Genomic DNA, 23,027 nt, shown 5'->3' with positions numbered 1-23,027 from the left:
CTCTTGGTAGGGAAGCTTGCTGTCTCGCTGGGGCCTGGGTTGAAGATGTGAAGAGAATGCTTCCTACCCTGGTCGGGCCCTCAGATTGTGATCCATTAGTGATTTTTCAGGTACGCAGTGACAAAGTTGCGATGAGAAGTCCGAGGGCAATCAAGAGAGACTTCAGGGTCTTATGACGGCTGTAAACCCTTCAGAAGAGATAGGCAGGGAAGGAGAGATGATGGAATAGCCCTGTATGTTTGGGAGTGTTTTGGTTGTCTAAAGCTTTTTAATGGTGACAACAGGGTTGAATGTTTGAGTAAGAGCCAGGGGGAAGGCCAACAAGCAGGTGCTGTGGTGGGAGTCTGTTATAGGCCAACCAGCCAGGATGAAGAGGCAGTCAAAATATTCCGTAAGTAGCTGGGAGAAGTCTCACAGTCACTAGCCCTTGTTCTCATGGGGGACTTCAACTTACTAGATGTCTGCTGGAAGTATAGTACAGCAGAGAGGAAACAGTCTAGGAAGTTTGTGGAGTGTGTGGAAGATAACTTTCTGACACATCTGGTCCGTGAGCCAGCCAGGGGAGATGCCCCGCTGGACCTGCTGTTTACAAACAGGGAAGGACTGGTGGGTGATGTGGTGGTCGGAGGATGTCTCGGGTGTAGCAATCAAGAGATGACAACAGTTTTCGATTCTTTGCAGAAGTAAGGAGGGGGGTCAGCAGAACCGGTGCCTTGGACTTCCGGAGGGCTGACTTTGGCCTGTTTAAGAGCCTGGTTGACAGAGTCCCGTGGGAGGCAGTCCTGCAGGGCCAAGAGGTTCCAGGGAGGCTGGACATTACTCGGGAAGGAAGTCTTAAGGGTGCGGGAGCAGGCTGTGCTCCGTGTGCCGAAAGGCAAGCCGGTGGGGAAGAAGACCGGCCTGGCTGAACAGCGAGCTTTGGCTGGAACTCTGGAAGAAAAGGAGAGTTTGCAGCCTTTGGAAGAAGAAGGAGACAGAGCAGGCAGCTCTGGAGGGCTATAAGGATGTCGCGGGGTTATGTAGGAAGAAAATTAGAAGGGCCAAAGCCTAGGTAGAACTTAATCTGGCAACTGTTGTAAAAGACTTATAAAAGGCTTATAAATACGTTAGCAACAAAAGGAGGCCTAAGGAGAGTGTCCGTCCTTTATTTGATGTAGGGGGAAACATAGTGACAAAGGATGAGGAAGAGACTGAGGTGTTGAAATGGTTTCTTTGCCTCAGTATTCAGTAGTAAGACCAGTTGTGCTCCCGGTACCCAGCCTCCTGAGCTGAAAGGCAGGGAGCAGAATGCGGCCCCTGTAATCCCAGGGGAAATGGGAAAAACCTGTTACACCACTTAGACATGCACAAGTCTATGGGGCCAGACGAGTCTGCCCAAGGGCATTGAGGGACCTGGCAGAAGTGCTCACTTGAGCCACTTCTAATGATTTATCAATAGTCCTGGCTAGCTCAGGAGGTCCGAGCTCTGGAGGTTAGCCAGTGTGATGCCCATCTACAAGAAGGGCTGGAAGGAGGATCTGGCCTGTCAGGAGCTACAGGCCTGTCACCCTGACCTTGGTGCCAGGGAAGGTTATGGAGCAGCTCATCTGGAGCGTCATCATGTGGCATGTACAGGACAACCAGGGAATCAGGCCCAGCCAGCATGGGGTTATGAAAGGCAGGTCCTGCCTGATGAACCTGACCTATGAGTCGTTCAAGGCCGAGTTGGATGTGGCTTTGAGCAACCTGGTCTAATGGAATGGAAGGTGGCCCTGCCCATGTTGAGGTGGTGGAACTAGATGATCTTTAAGGTCCCTTCCAACCCGACCCAGTCTATGATTCTGTGATTGTTCCTGGAAGTATTTAAAAGGCATGTAGGTGTGGCATTTAGGGACATGGTTTAATGGTGGGCTTGGCAGTTAATGGTTGGACTTGATGATACTAAAGGTCTTTTCCAACCTAAACAATTTTATGAGTTGCTTGTATTGTGTGGAACCACAGGTGGTAGAAACACTTCTTAGCTACTTTTGTACCCTAAGGAGGTACTCTTGAGTCCTTTCGTGATAACACTAGCTAGTTACAGTAGAAAATTGGTACTCTACATGTTTGAGATCATGGCTGTACACTGAAAACTGCGCTGTTTACTGTGGAAATGCAGTATGGAGCTTCCTTTAGTGATGGGGCATTTTGTTCATTTCTGCCTTCGCTCCACCGGACTAATCTCAGTTGTTCCAGCTTCAGTTTTCCTTCTAGGATTGTTACTGAGGGGACCTCTCCTTCCTTCCCTACCACGTGTGGCCTTTAGCCTCACAGCCCTGCCCATTTAGGTTCTGCAGTAGCGTAGGCTCAGGGTGCCGCCGTACTCCTAAGCTGCAGCTGAAGAGGCTGTAGGTAGCTTCTGAACCTGGGACAATTGCCTTGGGTTGCTTGACTCCCGATGTGGATGTGTGCCTTTGGTTTTGTGTGACACTTTATTTGTACTCTGTCACTAACGTCAGTGTCCAACTGCCTCAGCCCTTTGCAGTGTGAAGGTTAATGGGGACTGCTCATTGAGAGGAGGACTGGTTTGTTGTAAAGATGAAAGCAACTGGGTGGTTATGTTAGTTTTTTCTTTTCTGTGGAAGTTGCTTTCGGCCTAATTTTTTTTCTCTCTGTGGAGTTTATCCAGCACTAAACCAGAATTATTTCAGAACAACGGATCTGTGGGTTATTATAGGAATCACTATTGCATTTTGTATGTTCCATGGCTCTTAACGATTTTCTAGAGAGATACTGTTCATAAGAAATCTGTTTTGTTTGTTTTTCTGCTAGCCATCTGCATCTTTTTCACATACTTATATTTCTTTTGTGCATTTAGTGCTCTAGTCCTGCTGTTACCTTCTTACCATTCCAGTCCTTTTTTATACCTTACCTGTATTTTGAAGGAGGAATACACTGAACTGCTGCTTAGTTGAATGATCTTTAGGGTGCATCTAGTATCAGTTTTAGATAATTGATATTTTCTGCTATACATGTATTTTGCATTTCTGTCTTGATCCAAAATCAACACACTGATCCAAAGGTTACAGCTTGGAGGGTAGACCTGGAGCAGAATGATCTATATAGACTGGGAGTTTAAAGCATGAAAGCTTTTTGTAGTTGAACTTAAGACCTGATAACTTCTGTGCTTAGGGGTGCTTTTCTGTCTTAATAAGGTGTCTTTCAGAGATGCTATTCTAAAGGCAGGCTGCCTGTGTTTGTTTTTTGGACTTCACGTTCCTCTTAGATTTATACTTCTTTTGATTCATGTCTAGTGTTGTTTGAGTACTTTTTTTTTTTCTGGTTTTGATCATAGCTTTCTTTTTGATTTCATCTTGTCTTTGAAATGTTGCTCATGAGTCATAAGAGAACTTTTTCCTTAGTCTGTGCTGCTTATGGTGCTGTTCGGATGCAGTCTGGTTGCTGAACTGTGTAGATGACAGGGCTTCTTACAGTGTGCTGTGTTTGGTTTTGGTGGGGTTTTTTTGTGTTCTTTCAGTCTGCAGAGGCTATTAAATTGTCTTACTTTTAAAGTTTGTTGGTAACTGAGTTTACAATTCCTGGGTCTTTTTCTTTAAAAAGAAAAAGAAAAGGAGTGGGGGGAAGCATTTTATGAGTTTACTAACATTGAGAAATTATTTTCAGCAAGTACTTTCTATTTCTGTAAAGGTAGGTGTTTTCAGACCCTTAGCTACTGACTGAGTCATTGCAAACAAAACCACTTGATACCCCAAAGGAATGGCGTTAAGAACTTAAGCTCCAAGATCAAATCCTTCTCTTCAGTGTGAAGTGAATGTACCTGTTTGAAGAGGGCAGCTTGCTTTTGCATCTGCTGGAGTATACTGTGGCATGTTGGATTTTGTGGGGGATGTCAAGGGTGTTTTGAGCATTGCATTGACTGATTCGGTATCTTTTGGAAGGAAAAAAAATCCCTTTGTAGGAGTCTTATTTGTATCTGTGTGTTTGCATGGTGAGTATGTGACTTGGATCAGTGAATGTTGTAGCAAAGTTCTGATCTTTTTGGGAGTTATGCCTCTGATGAGGGTAGCTGCCAGTCTCTGTTACTGACTGGGCTTGAACCAGTTGTATCATCCCCTCATGACACTGTGGGAACAACAAACTTTTCAATTTGTGTCGTGCTTCTTAGAAGTTAAAGGTATCTTGCATCTTTAGGGATCAGATTCTCTGTTAACAAGTGGCTGAAATATGCATCTTGAGTTCACCTTTTCCCTAACCTTATTTTTTGTCATTAAAGTGTTGCTTCCATAGGCAAGAGGATGCAACTAAATTTATTTCTGTTTGAGGAGAAATGTAGCGGAATTAGGGGAATAGAGTTTGATTTCTAACTTTTGTGAGTAAATGTTTTCTGTTTGTCAGTAGAAAGGAGCTCTGTGGTTTTGTTAGCTTTTTTTTTTTTCAGAAAGGACTGCAATTTGGTTTACAAACCTAGAGCCTCTTTTTTGCAAAATGTCAACATTTTGCCAGCAAAAGGGTTAAAACGTGTTTTGATAGGCTATTGTCCAAAATAGCATGTGTTGAATTTTTAAGCAAGACATGATATTCACCTTTTAAGGGACTCTTACTAGAACTAGGTTAATCTTTAGCTTTGTTTTAGGTGGGCAGTGGTGGTAGCAGGAAGCTCTTTGGGAGTCATCTCCTGTGCACTTCTGATGTCACCCAAGAACTGTTGTCAGCAGCTTTTTTCTTAAGGAAACCAATTAGGTGTTTTTCAGGATAACGGAACAGCTCTTCGTAGCGATCATCAGGGCTATTGCAGCAAGCAGCAGTCTTGACGCGATCATGATCCTACTTACTATGTTGGAATCGTCTGAGAGTAGAGGTGGTGATAAACGACGAGTGAGTGGTCGTTATGAACTCTAATGAGAGCTCCGAAGGGTGATGCGGTGTGAAAGCCCAGCTTTTTGCTTAGCAGTGGGGTGAACAACCGGGGAGCGCTTGGTTTGCGATAGGGCAGAGTTACCACACGAGGGAGATGCTGACTTGGATTCCTAACGTGGTAGCTCCGTCTAGTGTCCACCCTTCCTGAACAGTTCCCTGAGTTTACAGTTATATTTACAGCTGAGTTAAGTATTCGGTGTTTCTCCAAGTAGTTTTCTTCTATGCTGTTAGCAGGCAGTGTTCTTTAGAAAGTAAAGTGGAGCTTTTTTCTGCAGATATTTTAGTTAGCTATTTCTGAAAGGCAAATAGAACACCTTCGGTATAAATGCTGTCACTTGTCTCAGTCTGCATTAATTATACTCTGAGATAGTAAGCATACATTTAAAACTTACGTTTTTAACTTGCATGAAGACTTCTGCAATTAGCCAGCTCAGATGTATATGCTGAAAGCTGATGAAAGTAAATTCACAAATTTTTTTTATAAAAAGACTGATTTATATTTTTGCAAGCTTAAGTTGATACTGTCGCTGTAAACCAGATGCGCGCTGACTTATCATGTTTCAGGCTTGGGTTAGGGGTCAGGCAGACAGCCACAACTTGCCCGTGGATAACATCTACTACTTCAACAAGGTTACTTCTGCGTTATGTGTGTAACCTAAGGCACCTTTGCTGGAGTGCTCAGTTCTGAAAGACTTCTGGATTTGGTTCCTCTGTGGCAGAACTTGATGCTGCTGAGGGTCTTGTGGGCTTTATCCATCTTAGAGTTCAGGTTACTTAATTTTTCGGATGTTGGTGACCACTCAGGAAATTTTGGACTCTTACTAGAGGACCATGGGTGAATCTGAGTGGACTGCATGTCTTCTTCGTATGACAGGCTGTATTTTCTCTGTCTAATCTGCAGGGTAAAAATTATTCTGATTAAGATACTGTATGACTTCTGTGACAGCAGGCCAGTGCATATCTTTTTATGTTCTTGTTTCAGGCTGCAGACAGAAAGCAGGGCAATAGTCTACTTGTATTTTGTGTTGAAGATTGTGATTTCAAACATAGAAGGCAAGACACTGACATAAATACACGTCCAGATTCTCAAGCACAAAATGACAGCCTGCAGAAAAAAGTGCTGCTTGCCAGGATGGGGTGGTTGCTTAGCAATGAGCTATTTATCTGGAAAGGGACCCAGAAAAGTGATCAGGATGATTTGGAAACATAGTTTGTGTAAAGGAGTTTCTAAAGTCACATCCATATTGTTAAATACTGCTGGAATTTGAAGTTACTAGAGTCTGCAGAAAATCTGATTTTTGAGTTGAATTTGGCATGATTATTTGAGGCTTGCCCTCTCCTGCCTTTACGTTTAAGGTAGCCAACCTGCAGACTGTACTGCTACGTCTGCAGGTCAGTGAGACCTGATAAACTGATAAATGTTGACAATCCTTTAGTAACCCCTGCAGTATTCAGATACAGAGAAACATAGGGGTTTGTCCATCACATGGACACTTGATGAGTTGCTATGTGAAGAATATTTCTCTTCCAGCTTGTGTTCCTCTTGAGCCTTGACTCATTTTGTCATTTATAATATTGTGTGTTGTCTTCATTATTTCAAAATGTAAGGATCCAAATATGCTACAGACTATATTGAAGATTTCATAAACAGTTAAAGCTTAATGTGAAACTGTGATCTTGGGCAGGAACTGAGTCTAGAGTAAGATGAGCTAATGAAGGAGACCGTTTATGTAAATTGTGGGACCATAGATGGCACTGTGTATATGGCGCCGTGTAGGTATTTATGCCAAAGTATTCTGTTAAGGGAAGGTTGCTGGCATTAAACAAAGCTGTGGATTAAGCTGACCCACCCTCTCAAATCGTTAAATGACTCATCCTCTCCAGTGTCCACCATCTCAAGTGGTCAAAACTGATGAATGAAAGGACTTCTATCAAGGGAGTCAGTCTTGGGGAACAAAGAACAGATAATAAGAATACTTACATAAATTATGCAGAAAGAAGTCTGCAAGTGAAAAGGTTCTGGCGGAGGATATAAGCTGATGAGGTGTTGCAGTCCTCAGAAAATTAGTTGAAAGTAAGACAAAGGTAATTGTAATAATGGGAGATGGCGACCTCCAACTCAAATGCCACCCCTCCCCCTCCGTGCCCCAAAAGAGGGCGAACGCTCACTTTGGGAGCATGAGTAGTTAGTAAGAAACTTCAGTAGTGCTATCTGAGCATGCGTACTAGTTTGTATTAGAAGCGAGAAACTTGTAGCCAATCCTGTATGTGGGTGACAGCGAGAGTGTAATGCACTGTGAGTGTGCAGGTACTCTGCCGTATGTAATGTGTACCCTGGAGTAACTTGGTGAGCACGCTTGGAGGAACCATTTGCCAGTGCTCCCAGTACTGTAATAAATAATGCCTGCCTTTTAAAACTTCAGATCAGTTCTTAGAGGGTTTTTCTCTGTGACCGACTTTACGGTATCGCCATAAAACTGAATTTGTTACTTTGCATGTTCAGCTGTGCTCTTGTGAAAAATGCTCTTCAGATAGTTAGGATTTACTTGGGATGGGCTGCAGGTATCTCTAACCTGTAACTGTGTCTCTTCTGCAGCACTGGTTGCTGTAGTAGATCCTTAAGATCGTGTGATAAGGAGCGGCCACCTCAATACGTGTCTTTTCTCTAAATTACGACCAATTTCAGCCTTGTTAATAGTTCACATTTCAGGTGGTCTTTGTATTCAAGAAATTTGAGAGCGATTAATTAGCAGTACGTATTTGTGTTGTGCAGTCATTGCATGGAAAACCAGGCTGGTATAATCAGCTAAAGCTAAAAATCAGCCAGAAATACAGTTGCAAACCGTTTGTTTTGCCTTTGATTTGCACATACCATCTTTAGTTGACGGTTGATTAAAAAGGGTGTCATTCAGAAGGGCCCTCCAGCTAGAGCAGAACCCCATTTTGGGGGTGATTTACCAAGTGTGGTGATAAGTGCTATTCAGTGTTTCTTGTTTGCTTCCAGGTGGGTTTTCAAGCAACTGTATGACAAAGGGCTGGTATACCGAGGTGTGAAGGTCATGCCTTTTTCAACTGCCTGCAACACCCCACTGTCAAACTTTGAGTCCCATCAGAATTACAAGGTAAGTCAGTATATATGTACATTATATGTTGCAGATTCCTCTATTGTCTTTAGTTTGGATTTGGAAAGCTGTAGTATTTCTTGCTTAGTGGTAAATAAGCATATTATTACACTTCAAATTGATAGTAAAAGTTTAGATAAATAGGTTTTTATTGTATTTTGCTTTATTTCTTTGGCTCACTTGATCTTGGCAGTCTTCCCTGTTCTTCTTGGTTACTACTTACAGGTATATAGAGTACGTTCTTGGTTTTATTCTGCTAAATGACTCTCACTGCCTCTCTGGGCTCTCCAGATGAGTATAGCACTGTGTTGGGTTTGTAAGGTAAACGCTTGGAGAGCTCGTGGCTGTCCCTGGCTGTGCAGATCTGAGAAGAGGAAGGTCCTTGGCAGAAGTGAAACTAAGAGGGGATTAATAAGAATTGTCAAAGGCTGTGTTTGGTTGTGAAGCAGTAGGATGATAGTTCTTCTTCTAAGAACCTTTAATTTAGATTGAGAAATTCCAGGAAATGTTTTACTTAATATAATGCATGGTATACTATGTTTTATAAGATGTTCCCTTAAAAATGAATGACTAGATACAGTAGGTGCAGTTTCTCATTTGCAGCAATTCATGTTTGCATATGTGAAGGCAGAATTTGTGTCCCAGTTTCCCAATATTTATTTCATGTTTGTGGACAGAGGTTTTGTATCCTCTCTAATCCCCGCCCAGGCCTTGGTATCCTTATATTGTAAATCTTTCACTTACGTTGTTGCAGTAGAAAGCTCACACAAATTGTACATCTGATCCTTTTTACATCTTGCCTATAAAAAGTCTTCTTAAAACAGATGTTTAAATAGCCTTGTGGTACAGTCCAGTCCACAGATACTGGAACTTTCAATGTTGCTGAAGGGTCTTTGACCATACTGAAGAGTAAAGGTTGTATGATTTAGGGAAGCGAGACCTGCAAAGGGATCTCAATATTTGTGACTGACAACTGACATAATTACTTTGCTCATGCTTGTTAACTAACATTTCATATAGGCTCAGATTAATGAGCTTTCTTTAGAACAAAGACTGTTTTGGGTTGTGTTTTTTTGGGTGTGTGTATGTGTGCCCCTTTTCCATAGAGCAAAGCTCTTTTCTCAAGCCTTAATGAAATATTTAGATGCTACTTCTTAATCTAGAACTAGTAGAGTTTGTGTGGAGTCTGCTGCTCTGCCACTTCATGCAAGAATTATCTTTTCTTTGTCTGCTAGAGGTGGTATTCTGAAGACTGAAATGTTGAGGGTCTGCAAACTGACAAGGTTTATTCTTGGCATGAGCAGTCATCTCTGTGTGAGGCAGCTGTTTGCTTTCTCACTGTGGAAAGCAGGCTTTGGCTTCTGTTTATCAGTCCTATGAGAATGGGGACACAAATAATGAGAAACGGGACACAAGAAGCATGTTTAGAAGCAGAGTTAGGTGTCTAATGCAGACTTGAGTAAACCATGTCAGCAGATTGTATTACATTTAACTAAAGAAGCGTTGTCTTTAGATGAAAGCAGGCATAATTTTGTGAACAGAGAAAACATTATACAATGCCATTAGTTGGCAGCCTGGATGCTATTATTTTATGACTTGCCAGTTGTTTTTATCTACCTGGTCAACTTAGTGCTTCAGAAAACAAAGTGAATAGCCTGCAGTGTTGTTTAACAATTGGTAGAGACAGAACTGTAGGGAAAACTCGATCTTTGCTTGGTATTGAGCGTGGTTTGAGAGTTATGTAATATTTATGTTTTACTGTTGGCTGCACCAGATGTTCACAGAAAATTCCCTCTGGAGAAGCCCTTAGCTCAGATATAAATAGCTGCCTCTGTCCCGTGACGCTGTTAACTGTTCCATAACGTTGGATGGAGACCAGAGCGCCTTGCACTAAAGATGATGAGGTGATAGGACCTATTAATAGGACCTATTAATGTATTTAGGGTCTGTGCCCATGGCACCCATTTTTGTTTGGCATTTAAAATGAATAGTGAAAATTTCACGTTTTCAAGATTAGACTTGCTTTTTCAATCTGCTTTTTGTAATATGTGAAATGTAAAGTGACTGAATAGGATTGTACTTGTCTGAAAGAAGAACTTGTTTCCAGAGGATTCTTTTGACTCATTTGACTGTGGCTGACAAAGGTCTCCTGAAATTTTTTTTTACTCTTCAGTATTGATGTACTCTTGTTTTTAAGTAGCCCAACCCTCCCCCCGACCCCCTTATTGACAACAGCTTCTTATAAGACATTGCATCTTCTTAAATGATGGCTATTCTTTCTGCTGCCTGGTTGTAGAGGAAATGGTGGGGAAAGGCTTTGTGTAGCAGTATCTGAGAAACTGCTGTTTTCTTGACAGTTGAGATTTGATTATAAACTTCTAAAATGGGATTATAAGAGGTACCTGAGGGAATTGACACTCTGCTATCTTTGATGTGTTGGCAACTAATTCCCAAAATCTCACTGCTAATATGAACTTTGAACCCCATGGTCTCGTTAGACTGACAGTTTGCACTGCTATAATGGAGGAAAGTTGTGACTGGTGTTCCCTCCAAACTTCATTACGCTACCACTTTCACCTTCTCCCATAACAATGATGAACCAGGCAAGTTGCAAGACAAGTTTTGGTGGATGGCAGTAATAGCTGCTACTCTTTATATTTTGTATTTTCTCACTTAATATATGCAGTAACCCCTTTCCTTCCTTTGGCTTGTTTTTAAGGACGTTCAAGATCCTTCAGTAACTGTGAGCTTCCCACTGGAGGAAGATGCAAGTGTTTCACTTGTTGCTTGGACCACTACTCCTTGGACCTTGCCTAGCAATCTGGCCCTTTGTGTCAATCCAGAATTGCAATATGTAAAATTAAGAGGCAAGTGTTAACTGAAGGGGACATATAATGGACGCTTCTTTCTTTAGTGCCTGTGAATACGAACTTATTAAGCAGTTTATTATACAAAATATGTTACATTTATAGCACTTTTCTGGGGTTGGATCGGTGTAATTTTGAAGCATGAGACTTACTTCCGATGTGGCTGATGATTTCTGGCTGCTGTTGAGGACTGTTCCCTGAAAAATATCAATAGATAAAATAACAAGAACAAATGTTTTATCTGTTGTCTTAGTCACACTATTTGACAGACAGGGAAGTGTGGCTGGGTGTCCCCAGCTGTTCTTCCCTCCTGTCTTGGGGCTCAGACTCAGAACAAGTTACAGCTGTGTGACAGCTGCCTTGCAGTAGCTGAAGGTGTCTGTGCTCTTAACCCGTAACAGACCCAAGCTGTCAGCTGCTAGTCTAAACCTGACTGGAGTATGTGTTTCAGCTCAAATGTAAGGCAAGGTATGTGCTGTGGTTTCCAGTGCCATAGTACATTTGACCAAGTGCCTTGGCTTACTGATGCGTCAGTTGGTTGTGCCTGGCTAAAGAAGTTGCACTATATGGTAATCTCTTTCATGTGAGCACCCAACGTTGCAGGAGTTTTATGCAACAGACCATGTAGGGTGCCTAAGCCATGTAGGCTGTTGCTTTTCTCATTACTACTTCAAGTAGTTTTCCAGGGTTTGTAGTTCCATTTTTTTTTTCAGTTCACAATGTAATGATGTGTTGTCTTTTTAACTTAGGAAAGGGATTTATTTTATCCTTGAAATGCAGTCATCTTATATCTTCATCTCCACCCCCCCTCCTTTTTTTTTTTTTAAATTCAAAGAAATTAGTAAGCAGGAATTTAGATGAAACTACTTCTTGCATTGCTGTTGTCAGTTTCCCCCAAACTGCTCACCTTTTCTGACTTTTCAGTGTATGTTTTAAAAAAAAAAAAAAAAAGGAAAAAAAAGAAAATCAAGTTAATGATGGTATTTGATCTGGAGTAAAAAAAATGCCAAAGGTATAACTTCTAGTTCCAACATAACCGTGTGAATCTAATGTGTGCGTAAGGTGATGTTAAACATGAAAAGTTGCAGAGGCTTTCACAATGGACTCCATGTGTCTTGAGTTTTCTTTGTTTTGACAGAGAACTAAATATGTTTTGGCTTTAAAGGTTTTAACATAAATTTGGTCATCTCAAAAAGAGTTTTTGAGTACTTTCAGAAATAACACCTACACCTGCCTGAGATGCAGAGTCATTGGGTTTGAATGTTTTTGGCCTGTAGTCTGCTGGTGGGATAGTGACCCTGACTAGGTTGGTAGGGTAGCAGTCAGAATAAAATTTGTCACTAAAGTGATCAGGGTTGTTTGGGGGTAGCAAATGGGTTTCCTTCATGCCGTTTCACTTTATTTATTTCCTTTTAAAGGAAATCCAAATATAAAATTGATTGCAGTAGTATATCTCAGAAAGGCAGCATAAAATGCAGTCATTACCCCTAATGTCAACTTAATAATGTTAATTTTGTGTAGCAATTGTCCATTTTCCAATTGTTTCCCTCTGTTTCAGTTACACATACTGAGTCTTTTCAATTGCTTCTCTTTGGCACAGTGATAATACACAAGGTAGGATATTTCTGCCTCTCAAACAGAAAACCACACTGAAAATCAGTGGCTTCATGCTGTCATTCCTGTTTAAATTTAAAACTTTTGACGAGTGTTTATTAAGTGGCTGTATGGGGAAGAAGTAGCTGGAAACTAGTGGTCGATCAGCAGGATGATTCTGGGCAGTTTTATAGCTGATATGATACCATCTTGCATAAATTGAAAGGTTTCATAATGGTGCAAATGAGGGTATTAAATTGAGATTTATGTAACTTTTTGTTTTATTTCATATTCTAGATAATGCCACAGGAAAGATTTACATTTTGATGGAATCTAGGCTGATAGCACTGTACAAATCTGACAGTGAATATGAGATACTTGACAGGCAAGTACATAAATCATTACACACTTGTTAACTGCTAGTATTTTTATAGGTGAGAAGTTTCAAAAAGTTGGGTTTATCTAAAGATGGGTTTCCCTACATGTGTGTATCCTGCAAAAATCTATTGAAGAGATTGAAATTTACTAGCACATACTGGTCTTGTACAGGAAGCTACAAATAGAATAAAAGTTTATTTGAATCACTGTATTTTGGTGTGGAAAAAAGTTTCCTTAGTCCTTCCTTTCTGTGTGTCGTCTTAGAAAGACATTACTTTAAAAGTCTCAAAAACCCTGGAGATTGTCCAAATGCTGAACACTTTCTAAACATCATGTAAATATTTAAAAGGAAACAGTTAAAAGCCAAACCATTGTCTTTAGCAATCAAACATGGCTTCTGCAGGATGTTCTACCTAAGTTCTGTAGTTAGTAGAAGTTAACGCTTTCTGAAGACTGCTTATTTATCTTGGTTCAGTGGAAAAATATGAATTAAATAAGTTAGACTGGATAAGGGATGCAGGTATTAAAATCTGTAGTTGTCTTAGACAAAATATGTAGCTTGGATTCTCTCAAATCTTTTGTATAAAACATCAACCTGTTAAAGAGGTAAAATATAGCAAATATTTATTTGCTCACTTCATTCAGTTCTGTGCAGGGGGTAAAACCCCAAGCAAACAACCCCAAAACACAAAAATAAATCCCTACACAACATAACCCCCCCTCCCCATCCCTCGTTCAATAAATCAGACTAGAAATTTTTGTGAGAATAACAACCCTTCTTCACTAGCATCAATTATTTTATGGTTTTTTTTTACCAAGCAGCTAAAAGCTCTACATGTAAAAAACATTTTAAAAAAGGAGGATCTATCTTGTTTCAGCTAAACAATTACATATAGTCATTGAATTAGGGGAATGTAGAGCTGAAATGTTTGTTTAAGATGTTGTCTACTCTGATGCCTCTTACTGTGACACTTGAGTAATTCTTATCTTGTATTTCTGCATTGATTTTTTTTTTTTTCCCTCTGTCCACTCCCCAAGTGAACTATCTTCATCTGTCACTCTGTAGCAATTTAAGCTGGTACTTAATTTATAAATATGATTTTCAGTGCTTTCATCCTTCAGGGTTGACAGAACTTATGATCTCCAGATTTTTTTTCCCTTCCTTTAGAGTCATAGTGTCAGTGTTACGATAGTCTCTGCCAGGATACCACTGGAAACTTCCTTTCAGTCTGATACTGAATTAATGATAACTTTTTTTCTTGAGGTGGTTGTGCATCCATGTAAACATACAGTCGCCCAGTTAAAATATTTGTGTGTATAAGAATGATATACCAAAGTGTCAAAAGTCCTACTAACATTAAGACTTAAATCTATCTGCTTGCTTGTGATCTGGGCTAGTTAGTCTGTCTGAACAGAGGTAATTTGGCTTGGTGTGACTTAGGTTTGACAAATTTGTATTGTAAGTTTTAAAAACCTGTTGAATCAGGTTGTTATGGTGGTCTGACCAGTTTTAGGTCTATCAGTACTGCATTTCTCTCTTGAAGTATAGCTGCTGTGTTCCTTTCCAGTCTTCTAAAACCTCTTCATTGTGTCTAAAAACTGTTGTCATTGCTTGTGGCCCTGCTAGTTGTGTTTCTAATTCTCTCCCTTGTCCTTTCCCTAGTCTTTCATCTAGTTACTTCTTTCTTTATTTTACGTCTCTGTGCCTTAGAAGGCTGCTAGCAATTTTTATTCTCCTTGCAGAGTGGTATATTTTTCTTCTTTCTATATTAGTGCTACCATCTTAAGCTGATTTTTTTTGTCATGCTCCAATTTTTATGTTACATAATAAATTTGTTCGCTCAAATGTGAAATGTGAGACAAGAAGTAGCTGGCAGTTGAATGGATTGTTTTTTTAAAGATTTAACTCTATGAGTATATAAGTTCACGGAAATGAACTTTCCCATTTCTACTCTTAACTTTTTTTCTTTCTTTAGTTCACTTAAATTCTCAGGCAGTTAGGTCCTTGGGGGAGAAATTAATGGTACTTGCTGTATACCAGGTGGCAGGCTGAGGTCAAGGAATGATCTTACTGAAAATTTTCTTTATCTGAAGTCATCTGACTTCCTGAGCCTTCCCACCCTCCCTCAGACCTGATCTCTCCCTTTTCCTCCCAGATGCAGATGGTAGGTTTTTGTGTGAGAGCAAATGGGAATACTTCTTAGTTTCACTGATGAGATGGCTACTGTCTTTATCAGAATGCTTTCAGCTGCTTTGCACAGGTGGCTTGGGCTTGCCGTATTACCCCACTTCAGGCCATCAAGTGGCTTGTTTTATTTAGCAATGGTAGATAGGAAAAGATTGAGCTTTTTCCTCCCTTCTGTTAAATTTCAGTCTGTTTGCATATTAAACACTTCATTTCTTCATGCTGTCTTCCACTGTTGTCTCTTTTTGGATTCTAGAGAATCCAAAAAAGTTTTCTGATCCCTTGACTGAAGGATTACTATAGCGATTTTAAAAGGTTCTGTTATTACCATAACTTAGGTCACAAGACGGCAGCACTGTATACAAGTATTTCAGATCTCAAAAGAGCAAATCAGGAATGTGATCCACATCCCTTACCTTTCACTGATGTGTGATAATAAGAATGTAACTACTCCCTTTTTTTAATAAAAAAAGCCAATTCTAGTGCTTAGTGTTCTGTGTCTGAGCATTCCCACATCTGTGTGGCTGAGCACTGGGTTGCTTTTCCCTCATCTGATCCCCATTAAGCACCTCAAACATTCCTAAGGCTGTTTGTAATGTAAAATATAAACTACCCGCAAAGCTGTGGCTTAAAATAGAAATCTCCCCTTTTCTTAGTGGATGTTATGTATGCGGAGCTGAGGAGTCATGCTCTTTAACTTGGCATTAAATACTGCTTCAGTTCCTTTCTGGGCAATGAAACAGCTTTGAAGAGTTCCCCACTTTGAAGTAGTCAAGTGTTTTATTGTTTGACCGTTATTTTGGGAGATGTGGATCAAGAAAAGTATAGGGAAAGACCACAGCTGTGACACACTCGGAGAACGATCCCATCTAAAGATTAGACTTTTTCCTGAAATGGATGATTTAAGCACTTTCAGGACAGTTCAGCGCAGTCTGTCAACTGTTGTTAGAAGTCTGAAGAGAGCCAGATCTGCCGGCTCGCGCTCTGTCCTACACGTCTTGTCTGGCTGAGTTGGTTCCTCAGTCAGTCCTGTCTGTGGATCTTTCTCTGAGATCCCATGGAGAGTCTGGATGCCTAGTTCTAGAATAAGGAATGAGTCAACCATACTTTAAACACTACAATACCCTGTATCACAGTCTTCTGTGCATATAACTTCCAGGTGTTTTGGAGCAGTGCTTATTTAGTTCTGTTGAAGATGCTGAGCTATAGGGCTTTACTGTTATGAATATTAAAATGAAATCATTTTATCCAGATACTTCTTAACAATCTTTTTCTGGTAAAGCTGGATATTAATGCTTACTTCCTGCGTTAATTTACAATGATTGCCTGGTGGAAAGACCATCAGGTACAAATGTCCCCCTTGACTGTTAGCAGAGATGCATTAAGACATGTTATGGTTTTTGTGCCAGTCCAAATTGCCAAAGAGGTGTAGAAATGGGAAGCAGACTGTTGAGAAAATACTTTTCTTCACTTTATGAAGTCAAATTCTGTTAGGGATGGGGAAAAAGAAAATAAGGAAAGATAGCATTCCTACCAGCTGACTAAGCAATTTTTAAGATGTTAATTTGTGTTCATGTAAATCCTTCTTCTCAGGTTTCCTGGCATTACTCTTAAAGGCAAGAAATATAAACCACTCTTTGAATATTTTATTCAGGTAAGACAAACAAGTTTGGTGTTTAATACAGGGTATACATAAAAAAATAACAAGCATTCTCAGTATTCCTTGTTTATATTATAAAAATCTAGTGTCCTAAAAACAAACTCCACATTGTATTAAAGTACTTCAGAATCCTGGTAAAAGGTTGTATAACAAAGTTGACTTTTTTCTGGTTTTTCCCCATTGTTTTACTTGCAGCATATGAATTCAGTGATAATTAGTAGTTTGATTTCAGATTGCAGAGAAACTTCTGATACACGTTAATAGAGAGGCAGTATTCTCTTAGCTTTTCATCTGGTGTGCTTCGGTTGTCTGCCTGTTACACCCCACAGATTTTGTGTTCACAGGGGAATGGCTTTGTGGATAACAGTCACAGACATGTAGTGTTTTTCATTTAAGGGTTAAAAGGCTTTACTAAAATAACTACTACTGATACATCTGTTTTTTTATGGATGTTTTCCTGTGTAGCATTTAAGCACTGCATAAGTCTAATGTAGTTAATAGCACCACAGATGATAACATACTATGTAGCAATAAGAGAAGTGGTAGAGAATATAATTATATATTTAAATAATTTTAAGATAATGTATTTAAATGTATTTTTAAAGAATTCTGAATAAAAATTGATTAAATATTTCAAAGAGTTCAAGTGGATTACAGTGCTGCTGGAGAAGCAGCTGTTAACTCATGAAGGAATTTGGTCATTTGTGACTACTATCTGTTCTGAAGCATGTGCTGAAGTCAGCAAAGGTGAGAAAACCTCTGTAGGAAGCACGACCTCTAGAGAAAGGTCAAACACGTAGCTGAACCTGAAAAACGGAACTGCAGGTATAGAGGTTTGGAATGGATAAATTTGAGTCCTGCTATATGTTTAAGGAGCAGATGGGTGTCTACTGTGGTGGTTTTTTTTTTTGTTCTTCTTCAGAATGGATGTCTTACCTCAAAAGAGTCCACTTTAGAACAAGCAAAATGTAATACTTTGTACCATATTTGGTTCAGCTGTGACTGCAGTAATTTTTTTTTTTTACTACTTTTATATTAAGGAATAGAAAATAGCACATTATTTTTCATTATCTGCATATTGAACACACTGAAAATTGTCAGGTTTTTTTCTTGGCAATTTTTTTTGGTTCCTACTAGAATTCTACTAGAGAGATTTTCTCTTGCCGCACTTTTTCTGTACCTTCTCAGCTGTAGTCCTCTAAGTGAATCAGTCTACTCTGTGGGAAAGTGCAGAGTGGAAATAAGTATATGGGAAATAGGCATAAGGGTACAAAAATCCAAAGTGAAGTGAAAAGCTAATTTCACTGAGTGGTATTTTTTCCCATTGTTTTGCCTTCTCAAGAAAGCAATTGTTTTGCTGCTAAAATTATTTTACCTCCTTGGCAGGTTGCCAGAGAAACTAAAATTTTTAAGGGACACAGCATTGTATTTTCCAATAAAAACAGTGTGGAGGATTATTGGGTATTTTTTAATTATAGTTACATATTTTTGCTTGATACCACCTTCTCATTCTCTGGAGGAAGTAAAGGAAATACATGACTGCAAAAGCAAACTCTTTTAAAATTAGAAGTACAGTGGACATACAAAAATGCAAGGAGGCTTATGTATATAGAATCCCTGTAGCTTTTGTGGTTGTATCCTCACTTGTAGGAGTGTATTGATTTTTAGTCTGTTAAGCACAGAACTGTATGAAAATCTGTGGTGAAGAGCAATTAACTATGAGGATTTCTAGAGATGTGTTAGATTTAATCACATTTGACACTGTTTAAATGAAATATACAGCCTGGGCATCTTAGTTGTGGGAAATGACTAAATAGTGTTAGGATTGTCACATTTTAATGTGTCATTTATTTTTTTATGCAGTTCTTTACTCAGGTGGCCAGTGGCTTTTCCATGTTCTTAAGAATTCTGTTTTGCTATATATATATATATATACATATTATGTATGAAAAAGCATTTTTGTGTTACAGTGCAGAGATAAAGGTGCCTTTGCTGTGGTGGTAGACAGTTACGTGAGGGAGGAAGAAGGCACAGGTGTTGTACATCAGGCTCCCTATTTTGGTGCTGTGAGTATGAACTACAATTTGTAACAATTTTGTTCTAACACGTGTTGCTTGGCTTTTCAGCTACTGGGGACTGTCTGTGGAGGTGACTGTTTAGTTTCCTATTTGTTTTCTTACATTTGTAATTAGCAGCGTAACATTGTATTCTAATGCGTTCCTGCACTCACTGGTGCCCATTGTGTGCTAGAGTGGAGATTGTAGGTGTCCCTTGATTTGGTTATTGTTGTGGTGAAGTAAAGTTGCCACTGTATCTTCTGAGTGTTACTGATCTTAATTCTTCTCAGAGTCTTAAGTTTACATCTTCAAGAAGAAATGATCGGTTGCACTGACAGTCAAAATCGGGTTTGCTAAATGATGATTTCAGATTGTAACAGCAGTTCTGCTCAGCTCACTGCCCCTCTTCAACGTTTCAATTTCATTACTCATTGGGATTTTAGAGAAAAAAAAACCCGCTTTGACTGCTTCTGTACTGTGACTTTATCCCATGGTGTGAAAGGATTTTGTTGCACTCCATTCTTCTGTCTTTATTGTCCTTTCCCTCAGCCTATTCTTCGGAAGGTTAAAAGAGATAATTTTTCATGGATTTAATCATTTCAGTTTTTAGACACATGAATTAAATGCACTAGTTTAGACTCATTGTCTTTTTTGTATAGTGTCCTGTCTTCAGCCATTATCCAAAAATGCCCTCAAAAAACTTGAAATAGAGCTGCCAGTGCCTAGCAATTAGCAATCCCTGGACCACAAGCCCTATCATAATTTCCAGAAACTGTTGGCATTAGTAATAGGCCTCTTTGTATTCATGTGAAATATCCCATCCTTTTCTGTCTTTTATCTTTTCCCCTGTATTTTTCTGAAGAGTGCATCCGTTGTGGTGGTGTTTCCCTTGTCAAGATGAACATTGATATGAAAAGACGTCCCAGCTTAACACAGCTGCAAATAAAGAAATTTAGAGTGGGCTGTATGTTATTAGTTAATAAAGAAATTCCTTGTAACTGGTAAAGTGTCTCAAGGAGTCTAAATCCTGTCAATCTGTGAGCACCTCAGACACTCCCCTGTGGTTACATCTTACAAGGACATGACTGAGAGGTGAAAGAGCAGTCAGGTTTTGAGTCAGGAGCTTCTGCTGTAGGAAATGGAGTAAAGGAAGGGAATAGGCTGCTAATGGGGAAGTTTCTTCCAGAGCTCCTCTTTGGCTGCTGCGTTGTTATGTTGTCTGTTTGCACAGTACAGTTTAATTGTTGGAAACGGTTTGTTGGAAAGCCTGGCTGGCCAGTTAGAGCAAGGATGATCCTTGCTCTTTTTATTTGATTTTGTTATAAGCCCAAAGACATTTGTGTAGATACAGAGCAAAAAGGATCCTTTGTCTCTCTCTCTTTCCTGGCAAGTCAGCAATTATCTTTAAACCCGTTTTTTTAAGAACATGAGGGTACTGGTTAAATGCATTGCAAAGAAAAAAATGCATAAAATATTTGTGAGGAAAAAGTACACTAACATCACAAACAAAACTGTGCTCATTAGGGAAGGAGGAGCTTGACTTCATAATGCATAGACCTGTGTCAGCTGGCTGTGCTGCCTTTAGAAGATTGCATAGTATGTGTCGCACTTAATGCTGTTACCTTTTTTTTTTTTTGGCGTGCTTGTAGTTCAGTTTTGAACAGCCCACTGATAGTTTTTGCTTACAAAGTCTCACAAAGGGTTCTGGTTTAGGTTCAGGAATTCATCATTGTACAGCAGGCTCTGTATAGAACACTGAGTGTTAGATGTGTTGGCATTAGATGTTTGCCTTCAGACAAGCTTAGATGAAAGAAGGGAGATAACTCAGGACTGTGTCTTCCTAATTAGTTGGGTCTCTGCTACTTCATTTACTGTTGTATTGAAGGTGGAAAGGAAATGGATAAATGGAGCAGGAGGCAAGAGTCAGTAGACGAAACAGAGCACAGTCCTTCACAGGAAGCATTGTATCTTGTCTGTATCCCTTCCCCTCAATACCCTTTGATAAACAGGGTTAGAAAGTAAGGTTTTTTTTATCATCCTACTTACTGATACATATTTGATATTGTTGATAGCTTAGAAATGTATCCCTCTCCAACAGAATTTAAAGTAAGAATTGACCTTGATTTAGTTCCAGGATATGTGGTTTTACTGTCCTCTGTGATACCTTTGCCAAATACAAGCTGCCCCACAATATCAGAGCACTCTTCTATTTCAGTTCAAAAGACATCAAAACTAAAGCCCACAGAACGAGGCAGACCTGTATTAAAAACTGCATAAACTCACAGTACCTCCAGATTAACATGACACTAAAAGTCATCTGCTGGGGCATTTCATCATACGTAGATGTATCTACAGTCAATTTAAAAAGCTTTAGTGACATACTAATTTGCAGAGAAGCTCTATACTTTGCCTGCCTGCATAGACTGTCACAGACATTTCGTAAGTCTGTTAGTGTTGCACTTTACTTTTGCATTTTACTGAAAAGGTGCTGGATTTTTGTTAAGAGGTGCTTAAGTTGAACCTTTTGACTTTTGTGTGTTTGTTTTGTTTTTGGGTTTGGTTGGGGTTTTTTTTTTCCAATTTGAGATAGAAAAGCTTTGAGTTCTCATCAGTGAGCTGTTTAATAGCTTCTGCTTTATTAGTTTTCTGCATTACAACTTTTATTTCTAATCTCTTGAGAGACTTAATTGTGGCAGAGGTACAAAAGTGAATGCTATGACTTATATCCTGGAAAGAATTGGAATTTGTCTTAGCTTTCCAGTGGAGCTTAGCGTTTGTGCATTTCTGTATGTGCCTGAATATCTTCTTGGGTTGTGGTTACTGGAGCAAATCTTCATTAAATCAAATGGCAGGTCAGCCTGGAAAGATTTCACATTCAAGTTTGAGTTCTTCAAAAGACAGGAACTAACTGTAGAAAACCAAAATAGCAAAGCCCTTTATACGTTATTGGCTGCATCAGCGATACAAATCGAACTGAACCACCTCTTGACCTAGGTCCTGCGAAGTGGAAGGTTTGTTATTACGTTTTAGCTAGGTTGTGAGCGTGCCAAGCTTTGTAGTTCTTGCTGGCTGCTTCTTCAAAGCCTTTTACAATTCACTGCCAAATCAGGGTTGACGTTAGTTCTGTCATCTGGCCTACATTTTAAACACTGCGGTCTGCTTGCGGTATCTCAGCAATAATAGCTGATGAAAGGTCAACCGAGAATGGGCTTATCTCAGTTAATCTATTGACTGAAGTTTGTGGTGGCTGTCCGCAGCTGCTGGAGAGTGGAGAGAGACTGTTGTCTGGAGTAAATGAGAGCTATAGCTGAAGTGGTTTTTCATTTCTTCATGTAATGCCTTGGTACGTAACGTAGCCAACTTAGCTACTGCTGTGAATGAGTTTCATTATTCTAAAGTGCACTATGGATCAACGGGCAAAACCTGCCACATCTGGCTTGAGGGAGCTGGTGACTATGTGAACTAATGGGTAGGGCTGGAAGTATAGGATGAGGACAACAGAAAGGATCTGGAGACACTGCTTTGTCACTCCAGAGTTGGCATGCCTGTGCTGATTATATTTAGGAAAGGAGAATTCAGCTACCTATGGAGCACTTGCTTATTTAATGCCTATTTTACATGCTTGCTTCTGCAGGGGGTCTCCTTGATCAAGGTGGACAATTGGCTTTAGAGCGCAACTCCTATGAAGTAGCAGCTGCATTTTACAGAATGCAGAGGAGCTCTAAACGTGGAGGGGGGTCAAAGTTCGACTGTGGCCTGTTGCGGCAGGCAGGGTCACCGCAGGATCTGTTTCACACACAACTGAAGTTTTTGTCCCTGAAGTCGGCATTTTCCCCTCCTTTGTCAGCAGTGGTACAGGAACCTCTGACTCAAAAACGAACCTGACTCGATGCAGGCTTAGATGGGGCAGTTTTCCTCATGCTTTGAGGAAAATGAAGTGACCTTGTGAATGCACCAAGAGTGCTGATCTGCAGCTGGTCCCCTTCTCCCATCCTCTCCCATCCCCTCCCACCCCCAATAATGTTCCCTTGCCTTAGGGCAAGAAAGTGGGTAATCTGGAATGGTAATTGGTTAAAATACGGACTGCCTTTGACTTCAGACTTGAAATTAAAATCTGAACTTTTCTATTCCCCTAATAATTTTGTTTTTATCTTTTTTAACATACTATCATTGTGTAGTTATGTTCAGGAAAGTCTGAAGTGACCTTTTTCTTAGTAGTTTTTTTATTTTTCTTACTGCTACAGGAAATTAAAAATTTAAATGGAGACT

At 39.8% G+C, this 23,027-nt stretch overlaps 1 protein-coding gene across 2 annotated transcripts in view; it reads left to right on the top strand.

Moving 5' to 3' along the window:
• Positions 1–23,027, top strand: part of IARS1 (isoleucyl-tRNA synthetase 1) — a 112,523-nt gene that overhangs the window by 14,632 nt on the left and 74,864 nt on the right. For both annotated transcript variants that reach the window (XM_056338669.1, XM_056338670.1), the window contains exons 7-11: positions 7,901–8,018; positions 10,738–10,885; positions 12,776–12,863; positions 16,635–16,695; positions 18,672–18,767. In XM_056338669.1, the coding sequence (XP_056194644.1) occupies positions 7,901–8,018; positions 10,738–10,885; positions 12,776–12,863; positions 16,635–16,695; positions 18,672–18,767 (511 nt within the window). The remainder of the gene's footprint in view (positions 1–7,900; positions 8,019–10,737; positions 10,886–12,775; positions 12,864–16,634; positions 16,696–18,671; positions 18,768–23,027) is intronic.

This window comes from Falco biarmicus, chromosome 4, assembly GCF_023638135.1.
Source record: "Falco biarmicus isolate bFalBia1 chromosome 4, bFalBia1.pri, whole genome shotgun sequence".
Classification (NCBI taxonomy): Eukaryota; Metazoa; Chordata; class Aves; order Falconiformes; family Falconidae; genus Falco; species Falco biarmicus.
This window is presented reverse-complemented; position numbering and strand designations above follow the sequence as displayed.